Raw genomic sequence first — 11,489 nt, forward strand, 5'->3', positions numbered from 1 at the left:
GACATATGCCAAACGCAACAGAAGTAATCGATGCGTATGCTCCTCAGAAGGCGAATTGAGATGATGCGAAGGCCTCACCTTCTACTTTTGGAGCTTTCATAGGCCTCGTCGATAGTATCAACTCTTTAATGTATCGGCCAAAATACATTTTGATATCAGTCAATGTGCGTTTCCCAGGAAGAAAGCTAGTATCCTCCTATCCTCCTGCTCGTTTGTTCTAACCTATGTTTGAATGACCTTACTCAGAGGCTTATCTTCTCTTATTTAGACTTCAAGCATCTAGAGTCGTATGACTTTTAGTAAGAAAAGACCCGGACAACTACAAAGACCGTGAGAAATTCTCTGTGTACTTGCTATATCCAGTCGATCCTTGATTTCACATTTGCACCAAAAAATGTTTCAGGTACACGACATGACATTGCTGGTTATGCGAGATGTCGACAGATCCTCAAATGCAAGTTTCGCGGAAAAAATCATAAGTTTATACAGTTGCAATCTTTCTCCGATGTAGTCTCTTCAGGATGAATTGTTTTATTTTTTTGGAAAATTGAAGTATATGTTGTCTCTTCAAGATAAAATGGCGCAGTTTAGGGGAAGTTTAAGGCGCCAGCTTAAGATAAATAGTGCGATAGCCCGAGAGACTGTTGGTCCCCGGAAGATTCACTCTAAGAGAGATTTCACTGTACTTCTGATCCGTAACAACAACCTGTGATATCTTGGTTGGCCCTACCGATTCTTGCCAAACGCCGCACGCCGGACTGTAACGTTGGTTTCGGTGCAGCACTTTTGCTTTTATTTTAATAAATTTCAGAGACAGAGACAAAATAACCGCGCAGCATTCCCTAAGGGTTGGTGTATCTCTCTTCCAGTAAATGCGTAAACGTTCGCGGGCGCGATCGCGTGGTTTTTGGGTCGAGTATTATTTTGCCCGCGAACACCGAGCCCCTTCCGTTCGGTGTTTGATCGGGCCCACCCACCCACTGGCCGCGTGAAATGTACGTAACACGTATGTGTATGTGTGTGTGTGTGTAAATGCGAAACATCTTCGTCGTCGACGTCGTCTTCTCCTCCCAGGAGAAGGAGGCAATATAAATCATTTGTTCATCAGTTTTGTAAATTGTGATTTAGTGGTTTGTTTGTTTTTCTTTGTAAATTGTATATGTTTAAGTGTTCTGCTTCAACACGGAAATCAACGCACAACACGCTTCCCTCTCCTTCTCCGCTCTCTCCTCGTTGTCCTCGATATATATATATATTCGTACGGGCTAAAGAAATCACTCCGTTCCACGTAACCACCGCCGGCTCCCTTTACCCGCTAGCGTACCTTATTGCTTATTGCTACAATTACTGCTACACTCCCGCAACGTCTACTACTGCTCCTCCGGGTAGTGGATCTGGCCCAGGTCCCGGCACAGGTTGTTGTTGGCGAAGGACGAGTTGTAGTTGAACGTGCCGTAGCCGGGCGCCGCGTACTGCGTGTAGGCCGCGGTCGGGAAGATCAGCTCCGGGTTGGCCGCCGCGAACTGGTCCGTGTTCTGCAGGAAGGCGGAGTAGTTGGAGGAGCAGGCGGCCAGGTGCGGATTGAGCTGGACGGCCGTGTCGGCCGCGTCCGCCGCACTGTACGCGCCGTCGTACGCGGCCGCCGCAAAGCCCTGGTGCTGGTTCTGCGCGATGTTGTTGTTCATGTCGCTCAGGAACTCGATCGACTGCGTCAGGGCGGACGGTTCGGTGGCGGCATTGTTGGCGCTGCTGCTCGCCCGCTTCACCCCGCTGCCCGGTACGAGCTCGCCGGCGAGTATCTTGTCGTAGGTCGTCTTCACGTCGTTGGCCTGGTGTGCTTGCTGCTGCTGCTGATGCTTGCGGGCGCTGCTGTCGTCCTCGATGATGACGCCGGTCGGCATCGGTTCGTCCGTGCGGTGGTACTTGTGCGCCTTGTCGCCGCCCGCCAGCAGGAAGAGGGCGTTTTCGCGCGACCGGATCGGGCTGCTGCTCATCGTGCCGGGCCGGGGGCCGGTGCGCATGCTGCTGAAGCCGGCCTGCTGATTGTCCGGATTGTTCCCATCGTCCTGGGCCATCGCAAGCGAACTAACGAAGTCCACACCACCGACGAACAGATCGTGACCCTTGTCCTGTTGCTGCTGCTGCTGCTGCTGCTGTTGCTGTTGCTGTTGCTGCTGATCTTGACCGCCTCCCTTGCCTATGCTGTCGTGCAGCATGCTTTCCGACATGTCTTTGGTCTCCTTGTCGCGCTTGATGCAGCTCAGCATGCTACCCTTCATATCTGCAAGAGAGAAACGCGGTGTAAGAGGACGCAAAATGGTGTTCGTGGTGAGCAGATGCTTACCGGGATCTTCCTTGATGCGACGCCGTTTCGAGCTCGAACCAGACAGTGACTTCTGCGACAGGCCGAGCAACCCGTTGATGCTGTACGATTGCGACGCGACGTTCTCCACCTGCTGCGGTGACTTCATCGATTCCTGGTCGGCCTGCATCTGCTGATTGAGACACTCCTGCTGCTGCTGCTGCTGCTGCTGCTGACTTTGCTGCTGCTGCTGATTGTTGCGCGACAGAATCCGCGGGCTGTCCATGCTGCTGTTGTCCGAGCGCTGTGAGCTGTACTTTGCCTTTTCCGCCGCCTTGTTGCGTACGATACTGTGTGTGTGGGGAGAGAGGGCGTTAGCGATATCCCTGCCGAGCCGGACCCGGGACGCATCTTACCGATTGATCGACGACACGCTGGGCACATTATCGTGTACGCAGATACCGTCCGCCAGCAGCTTGTCGCGGATCTCCCACGCGAACATGGTCGGGTTCTGGAGCTTGTAGGCGGCGATCGCCTCCACCACCGGCGGCGTCGCCACCTTCGGCTTCGATCCACCGATCACGCCCGCCTTAAAGCTGCCCGTTTCGTAGTATCTAAGGAAACAACAACACGTAAGCAAAACTTGCATGATGCAACCGTGCCCCGCATTCATGCCTTCCCCATCCCTTTACCTGGACAGTATCTTCGAGACGCAACCGTGGCTGACGCGCAGCTGGCGCGAGATGTCGCACGGCCGGATGCCGTTGTGCGCCAGCTCGACGATCCGCTGCCGGACCAGGTCGGGCAGTGGGCGCCCATTCACGAACACCCCGCCTAGTTGATTCACCCCGCCATGGCCTACCCGCGTGCCCGGCAAGCAGAGGTGAAAAACGTACGCCCAACGGACGACGCCAAAATTTAGACACATTAAAGGGAGCGTAAGGGCGCAGAGGATGGCAGCAGCAAATGCGACAAGGAAAAAAAAACAATACAGACAAAAAAAACAGGAGGGGAGGAAATGGGGAAGAAAATAAAGGAAAAGAACAGGTTTACGATTAGTAAACGTTGCGCAGTGTGAGTTGTGCTTTGAAATGTATGTCTCTAACAAGTTGCAAGCGAACTTGTACTAACACAACAATACTAGTGCAGTGGGTAAAAGATAAAGTAATGATTTAAAAAATACATATATAAATTTGCAATAAACAAAAAGGTCATCGCTTTCAGACGGAAATGCGCACAAAGAAACACATTTAAAGCGCAACAAACTGTACCTAAAAAGAAGAGCCTTGTTTTAAGGGAAGTAAAAAAAAAAACAAAAGACACAGAAAGCATATGGTTATGGCAAGGGTTAGTGCAACGTGTCCCTTCGCCTGCCTCCTCGTAGCACGTGGGGCAGTGGGACTGCTGGTTGCAGCAGATAGAGGTGGCAATAGAGCAAAATGTAAGGCTTTGTGTTTCAATCCTTTCAAAACGTTTAACTTCCCCCGAGACGCGGGATGCAACCGCCAAAAGCAACGGCGATAGCGATGCATCCCTGTCAAGAGTGTGTGAGAGAGATGCGCGTTGGTTAGAGGAAGCTTGCACTAGACCGGTGTAAAATGTAAGATCGGTTCGACTTTCGATTGCTTTGCAAAGGCAGTAGGCAGTAACCTGGAGGTAAGAGATCCGAAAGAGGCTTTCGAGAGGGCAAAGGAAGAGACGGTTGATCGTCGGGAATGAGGAAAAAAAGCGGTGGAAAAGAGAACATTGTAAAAAGGGCAAACAGGTGGCATTAATTTGACGGTTAAAGGGCAACACGCACCATCACCGCCACATACGGGCGACGATCGTAAGGATGTTCGGGAGGGAGAAACGGTAACAGGATTTAAATTATAGTTTAGTGGAGGGAAGGGAAGAGACAGCGCGGAGACAAAGGAAGCCAGCGCGTGCCGGATGCGACGGGTTTTTGTTAGGAAGACGACATCATTTTTTTGTTTAGTTGTTGCTAAGGGATCACTAATTGTGAAGCGCTCGTTAAGAGAGGAAAGAAAAAAACGAGCAAGGAAATGAAGGAAGGTACGATATTTTTACATTACGTTTTCCCATTCCTTCTCTTCTGCCTCCCTCAGAAAATATCGTAACATTGGACCTTCTTTCATATTCATAGCACTTTTTTCCCCATCTCCGTTTCTTCTTTGTGTGATCATCATCATCATCATCATCATCAACCCCCGACACTGCTCTTCTTAGTGTGTTAATGCCAACGTTCAAGTGTATGTATAATTCGCTTCCGTAGTTCGGTGCTGTTTTCCATTTTTTCCCCCATCCCCCTACCGCTCTATTTCGCTTTTCCTGCACCCTCTCTGTTGCGTTATCTTCTCTATCGCTTCGTTTTCTGTAACTGTCTTTCTTATGCTCTGGTCGTTATTCTCCGTCTGCACTGCCCCATTATGATCTCCCCCTAGTCCATCCTTTCTTTTCCCCTTCTCTCTTTGCGCGCTTCTGGGGTGTGTGTTTTACTTCCAGGTGAATTTTTATAAGGGGTTTAGAGTGAGTGTGTGTGTGTGTGTCTGGAAAATTAAGTCAGAATCATCGTGCACCCCCCGTTTTACACCAACCATTCTCTCTCTCTCGCTCTGGCGCACTGTGCGCACTGTGCGCACACTCACTCGTAAAGCAAGAGACAGACGGGCGGGCTACAAAACCATTTCCCGTGAGGCGTTTTCCTCCCGGGCATTAAAGCAGGGAAGAAAAATTGGGGGAAACATTAAGCGTAGGATACCGACACGCGGTGTGTACGGGAAGGAGAGTATAATGTATGCAACGCACACACGTGCAAGTGTGTATTGTGCAGGGCGTCCCCCTCGGGAAAAAAAACAGAAACGCTCGACATGAAAGTCCCTAAGCCACCTGACACACACCCGAAGGGGGTTTGTGTTGTGTGAGTGTGTGTATTTCGAGGGGACTTTAAAAGCAAAGACAAACTACAAAACATGCCTCGTCTCTCCACAATGGGACAGTTTTAGATTCTTCTTCGTTTTTTTTTTTTTGTTTTGTTTTTAGAACTGGAAAATGTAGCTTGCCGAGCTGAGCGAGCTGCGCGAGTTTGAAAGTGGTGTCTTCCTTTCATTTTTCGCTGCTCGTCGAAAACTAATAAAGTTTCATTCCCAAAACTCCCCCTTCCCCCCCCCCCCCCCCCGCACCCAACAGCAGCATGGCGGAAGAAGCCAAATGCCAAAGAACAAAAGGGAACCGAACGGACCCGGTACCACCAACACACATATAGAGGGGGAGAGAGAAAAAAAAAAGATCATTCGGGTGCATTACCCTCCGCGCGCTTCGCGGGTACGTACGGCGTGGTACGATCCACCCCCCCCCCCCTCCCCCCTAAACCGCGCCGTTTCATCTTCCACTCCTTCATCGCCGAGCGTTCACTGAGCGAGCCCCGAGAACGAATGGCCGAGAAAACAGAGGCAACAAACTAAACGGCAAAAATGTGAATAAACTTCCATCTTCTTGCTCGAAAAAGAGGGAAGGTGGGGGGGGAAGGGTTGCAAACGGTGCTGTATGTTTGTGTGCTGTTGCTGCTGCTTGGCAGCAGTGGGTAAAAGGGGGAGGACGAGATAGACCCAAGAAGACAATGGCCCTTCTTTCCCGGTTGTTCCAGCTTTCGAAAGGGACCAGGAAACGCCTCCCAAGCATTACCTTCCCCCGCCCCCCCGCACCCCTCCCCCAAACGCATTTGAGGGATCGTCGTATTCGAGCAGTACAGGAGATTTCCATGCAGGAACAAATCCTTTCACACACAATGGCTTCCCACTACGCGTGTGTGTGTGTTTGTGTGGTTAGAGGGATCAAACCAACACAGCTCCCCACTCCATTTTTTCCTCTCTTCAAACACACCCCTCAGCCACCTGCCCCGCCAAATGTCGGTTGATAGACCTTGAACTTGTTTGATGACCTGCGGCGCCATGTTTGATCGTGGGGGTTGATGCGAAATCCGTCACCAGCGACGCGAGAGCGTGTGTGCGCGCGCGCGCGCGCGCTTATCCACGCCATGCCGGCAGGTGAGAGAGGCGAGGGTGGAAGTGGTAGTAGTAGTATTTCCTTTCCATGCTTCCCAATCGCCTCGCACTCCTCACTGCGGCAAACGTTCGCATTTGTTTGAATGACGGTGTAGAGCGACTGCCAGACTGTTTCATCGGTAATTCAGTGGTAGAATGCTCGCCTTCCTCGCAATCATCTCCCCAACACAAACACACGCTGGCTGGTGTGTGTGTGTGTGTGTGTGCGAACGGTTGAACACGACGATCGTACCCCGACTGTGGAGGGTTGTGGCTGTGGCGCGGAGGATCTTTCAGCAGTTAAGATAAATGCGGGAGAGGAAGCGGTAATGAAGACCCGAGACGATACACCGCGTGTCTGCTTCCTTCCCCCCCCTTAGCGGCGTGTCACTCCTTTGGCTTCATTAGGAAAACATAAAGATGTCGTGATGATCGCACACAGGAGGAGTGCAACACCACTTTTTAGCACTGAACCGGGTCGGCCTAAGGAAGATCTTAGCTGGGCTTTATACTTGTACTACCTGGCTTCCCGCTCGTACCGCGATAGCGTGGTTCAGAATAATTAATAATCTTCTCGTTTTTGTGTTACCAAACTAATGGAAAACGCGCACGAAGCGCCAGGGAAATTGAGGAACGGGGTTGATCGAAAAGCTCTTCCTTTTGGGCACCTCTCTCTCGCTCTCTTTCGCTGTCTCCAGGGCAATAGTGGGGCAATAAGACGAAATGTAAAAGATCATTTGTATGAAACGTTTAAAATTCACCACCACAGGGAAACCAGGCCGCTCGGTGCGAGCATTTTTGTCGCTCGCGGTTTATTCAGCCGAGCACCGCACGTCTTCGCCATTTCCCGCAGCTGCTGGATCGAGCGCTCCATCATCCATCCTTCGCTGCGCCATCTTTAGAATTCGGTTCTTTTTCGCCGCCGCCGTCGCCGCTGCCGCCATCGCAGTTAGTAACGTCGTCGCCGCAACCCGTGATTCACTTAACTGTTGGATCAGTTTTTTTTTTTTTTGTTATCTGTTTCCATCGTTCACTAAAACACATCCTTTTGTCAACCGTGGTCTGTAGTAGAACGGTACAGCAATCGTAGCGGAGCGCAAACACACACGCGCACACGCAAGGCGAGCCGATCTTTTTCGCCAAGGTTAGGTTTTACTAAGGGCACAGCAGCGTTCAGCGTTGTTCGCACTTGTACGGTTGCCATTTTTTCGTTCTTTCTTCCTTTTGCCTCTCCCTCTCCCTCTCTCTCTCTCTCTCTTTCGAGCGAGAATCGCACCCCGCAAGATCGCACTTGAAGCTCGCTTCTGTGCAATCCGCTCACACACGCACCGCACACAGTAAGGTACACTAGAGTGCCCAGGAGGAGACAGACACCACACACAACTAAAAAAAAAATAAAAAATCCCACAGTCCGTAAGCTCCCCGCAATACACGAGATGCGCGCTACGGACGCCGCACGCTACGGGCGTGTGTTCTCTCGTCGAGACGCTCAAGCAAACAAGCGGTGCGTGAACGAAGCGACACTCGAGCTACCCTCGCGAGCGTGTTACGATCGGGATCGTACCTTTCGCACACACACACACAACCACGCTCGCTTACAGGTCGCTCGCCCGCAATCCGATGCTTTTTAATGGCGCCCCAGCGAGAGAGGGTGAGAGAGACAGGGACAGAGAAGGTGAGCAAAAGGGTAAGAAGAGAACGCGCGGCACCAGGCCCCACCCCACCAGCAGCACCTGTGGTACACGTTCGTATAATTTAAACGGCCGCCCGCAAACCGTGTAACCCTGTATGTGTAGGCATGGCGGTATACTGGGGACCCACATTGGTGGTGTTCGTGTTCGTTCCGTTTTTTTCCTTCTTTCTTTCTTTTGTTTCAATTGCAAGCTCCTCTCGCTCGCGCTCACGCATTGTTGGCTGGGCTTCCATGGGGCCCAGCAAGCCTTTTTTTTCCCCCAAAAAGCAAAACGGGAGAGTTATTTCCCTTCATGGATGTGTGTGTGTGTGTGTGTGTGTGTGTGTGTGTGTGTGTGTGCGCTTCACGCTTTTGCTGTGCGGGAGAGCGGACGGCCGGTTTAAGCGCAAATGTAGTGGACAAAAGGTTCAACGGCGGTTGCCGGGCTCAAGCTAATTGCGCACCTGTGTGTGCTGCGATGATGGTCGATCCTTGTCCATTCAGCACACACACACACACACACATACTGTGTCTCACATTCCACCACCGCCGAACAACCCCCCAGTGCGTGTTAAGGCTCGTTGAGATAGGGAAAGCCATCCGGTTGATATGAAGGGTGAATGAATTGCCCCGGTTTAAAGGTACCGTCAATGGATGGCTAAGGGTTCTCCCTCTGGCGTTTCAACGAACACACACACACACAAACACACGCACACTTGTCAACACTACGGTAGGTTGGAAAGGTGCTGGAGAGGAGGTTACAGTTTGAAGGCTAAAGTGTGTAAAAGGGCGCAGTTTCAGCGATGGGAACTAAAAGAAAGGTGAGGATAGGCTAAGGGACAAACATTAAAGAACCAAAAAAAAAACACACATTTCCGTTAACAACAAAAAACAGGTAGCAAATAAAAAAACGGTTAACAGGGGTCTGTATACGTAATATAGGTAGGTATATGTAGTGAAAATGGCGGGACGTGGTTGTCCTGTCCAGCTCCACTGAAACGCGCGCATTCTTACAGGTGTAATACTCCAGTATGTTCTGCTTGCAATTAAACGAATTGTAGTGCATGGTGCTCTAGCAGCTGTTTTATTGTTGTTGGTTGAGAAGGAAAAATAAAGCCAAAATAGGGCAGAAGAAATGGGAACGAGAGCAGAGTTAGCAAAGTCAAACGGGCAATTTAAAGATCAGCAGGCCACGAACCCGATCCTGTCGGGAACCGGATCGGGTGCGAGGCGCATGTGTACGTTATCGTGATTTTCTTCGTGACAGGAAGCCATTGGGGAGGACGTAAAGGCGACAGCCAATATCCTCCCATTGTTTTTTTTTTTTTTTTGTTTGTTTGTTTGTTTAGCCCACACTCAGCAATTGGATCTTTCTGTCGGTTTTTGTTTTGTCGTATTTAAAATCAGTTCGCTAGAAAGGGGTTTGTTTAAAAAAGTAGCCAACTTGGTGTGGGCGTACGGATGTCACCTACTTACCACCGGTCACTGTGCTGGAGACTGTCCAACTATTAGCCGCCGCCGGATCGATGCCGTCCTTGGTGTAACGCTTCATGCGAACTCTCGAGGATGGTTTTATTGGACTGAGTCCGCCGGCAAAGGGACATTAGGTTTGGTGCTGATTGAAGCATTTGTAGGTACATTTTGCGCTTTGCAGGCCTGCTTCGAATGTCCTTTTTTGCGTATTGTAAGCACCTTCTTAGTTTGTTTTCTTCCTCGCTGCGAGAAGCTGTCAGGCAACGAACGCGTTGCGGGCCTTGTTTGCCTGGCCAAGTAGAAAATAGCTAGCGAAAAGAAAGACTGTTATCGTTAAAATCCCTCCCAAATTGCCCCGGAACATGCTGAAATGCTAAAGACATTAATATACGCCGGAGGAAAGCATTGGAAAAAATTCAGAGATTGCAAAGTGTGCATCACCCGCGCGAAGAAACAATCCCTGCAGTTGACAGGCGCGTGCGGTCGCCACTCAACCGGAACACGTGCTCCTGGCAGTTTTTTGCACACGTCAATGGTGGATGGCGTTGGATATCTGTTTTCTCCCCGCTTTCTTTCTTTGCCATCACGGTCCGATACAATTTGTGCATTTGAGGACTACCGAAGGCAATAAAAAAGGGCGTCGAAAAACAGAGCGATTGCTTGTGTAACTGCCACCTGGGCGGCCACTTTTTGAATCAGCGGAACGACGAGGAGGCACTCGGGAACCACCAGAAACCGCGGGACCGCTTCGGCAAACATTTTGTGTTGGCGGCTTCACATTTGCCAAGAGAAAAGTAGGTAACATTTGTACCAAGCAACGGAAAACAAAAACGGTACAGCTCCTACCTGTGCTCTGATGGGGGAGCTTGGGGTCTCCGGCCTGGACGAAGGATTTTAAACACGACACGACTGATCAGCAATACACACGGTAATACACACGGAGGTTTTAGCGTAACAACGCACACACTCGCGCACACGATGCGTGGACGCGTGCGGACCGTTCCTTTTTGCGTGCTGGCTCTAACACACACAGGACTCGCTCGCTTCGCAACTTGTGTATATTACGCTCTCTCGCGCTTGGCCGTTTGTTGCAGTGTGTGCTGCTGTGCAACGCAGCGCTCGCCAATGGCCGCTCGGGTGTCGCTTCGTCGCGCCTCGGGGATGCTGTACGGATGCGCGGAATGTCCCTGCCTCGGAAGCGGGTCGGGGACGGTGCGAGCGAGCGAGCGAGCGAGCGAGCGAGCGAGCGAGCGAGCGAGCGATGCTTGCCTGCTTGCTCTTGCCCACTGCCGGTCGGAAGGGAATCACAACGCGCGTTGAGTCGCGCACCACCGCCGGGGGAATATGTGTAGCAGGTCTGAATGATTCCGAACAAACGTGAGTGAGCGAGAAAGGGACACCGAAAGCCATTCCCTTCTGCAGGCTGTCAGCTGTCACTGTTTTAACATCACAACTGACAGCATCGTGAGGCCGTTTTTGTAGGTAGGGAAAACCGACTGACAGCATTAGCGATTGAGCGCTGCCCGCCGTATGGTTTGGAAATGGTAGTTGTGAAGGTTTTAGAAGACGCATAAAGCATTAAACGCAAGCTTGCAGAAGGGCAATCACAAGAAATAAAAAAAATAATTTGAATTAAATGACAGTCTATGCAACCGACAACTGTAGTCGAAAAAGGAGTTTAAAACGTTTTGTCCGTTAAACCGAAGTAAAGCAAAGACCAAAGTAATTTAATACTTCCAAAAATCGTAAAATACACGCCATTCAAGCAACTCTTTGAGAGATGGTCCACTCTCATATATCAAGGTCTGGGGAATCAATTTGAATAACAAGTATTGGCTCATTATGTTCACAACAAAATCATTTCGGAGGCAGTGAAACTTCTTCTTCTTCTTCTTCTTTTGCTCAACAACCATTGTCGGTCAAGGCCTCTGCCTGTACACCACACTTCTGGGGACTTTCAGTGACTTATGGATGTGTTTGATGGCCAAACAATGGATGT

The 11,489-nt window shown here is 50.6% G+C and overlaps 1 protein-coding gene across 4 annotated transcripts; it reads right to left on the bottom strand.

The window, feature by feature from the left end:
* Nucleotides 1-766: 766 nt before the first annotated feature.
* LOC120947407 (uncharacterized) lies at nt 767-10,766 on the bottom strand. Of its 4 annotated transcripts, none has more exons than XM_040362733.2 (6): nt 10,337-10,766; nt 9,494-10,262; nt 2,995-3,160; nt 2,719-2,916; nt 2,345-2,652; nt 767-2,281 (listed from the first exon to the last, which is right to left on the bottom strand). In XM_040362733.2, exons 2-6 carry the CDS (start codon nt 9,567-9,569, stop codon nt 1,371-1,373), a joined length of 1,659 nt encoding a protein of 552 aa, XP_040218667.2. In that variant the 5' UTR covers nt 9,570-10,262; nt 10,337-10,766; the 3' UTR covers nt 767-1,370. The 4 variants fall into 4 exon arrangements, with proteins under 4 accessions (XP_040218667.2, XP_040218675.2, XP_040218659.2 ...); XM_040362741.2 differs by lacking the exon at nt 9,494-10,262 and adding an exon at nt 9,032-9,096 and having other exon boundaries at nt 10,337-10,765; XM_040362725.2 differs by having other exon boundaries at nt 9,494-10,766.
* Nucleotides 10,767-11,489: the final 723 nt, after the last annotated feature.

This window comes from Anopheles coluzzii, chromosome X (genome assembly GCF_943734685.1).
Source record: "Anopheles coluzzii chromosome X, AcolN3, whole genome shotgun sequence".
Lineage (NCBI taxonomy): Eukaryota > Metazoa > Arthropoda > Insecta > Diptera > Culicidae > Anopheles > Anopheles coluzzii.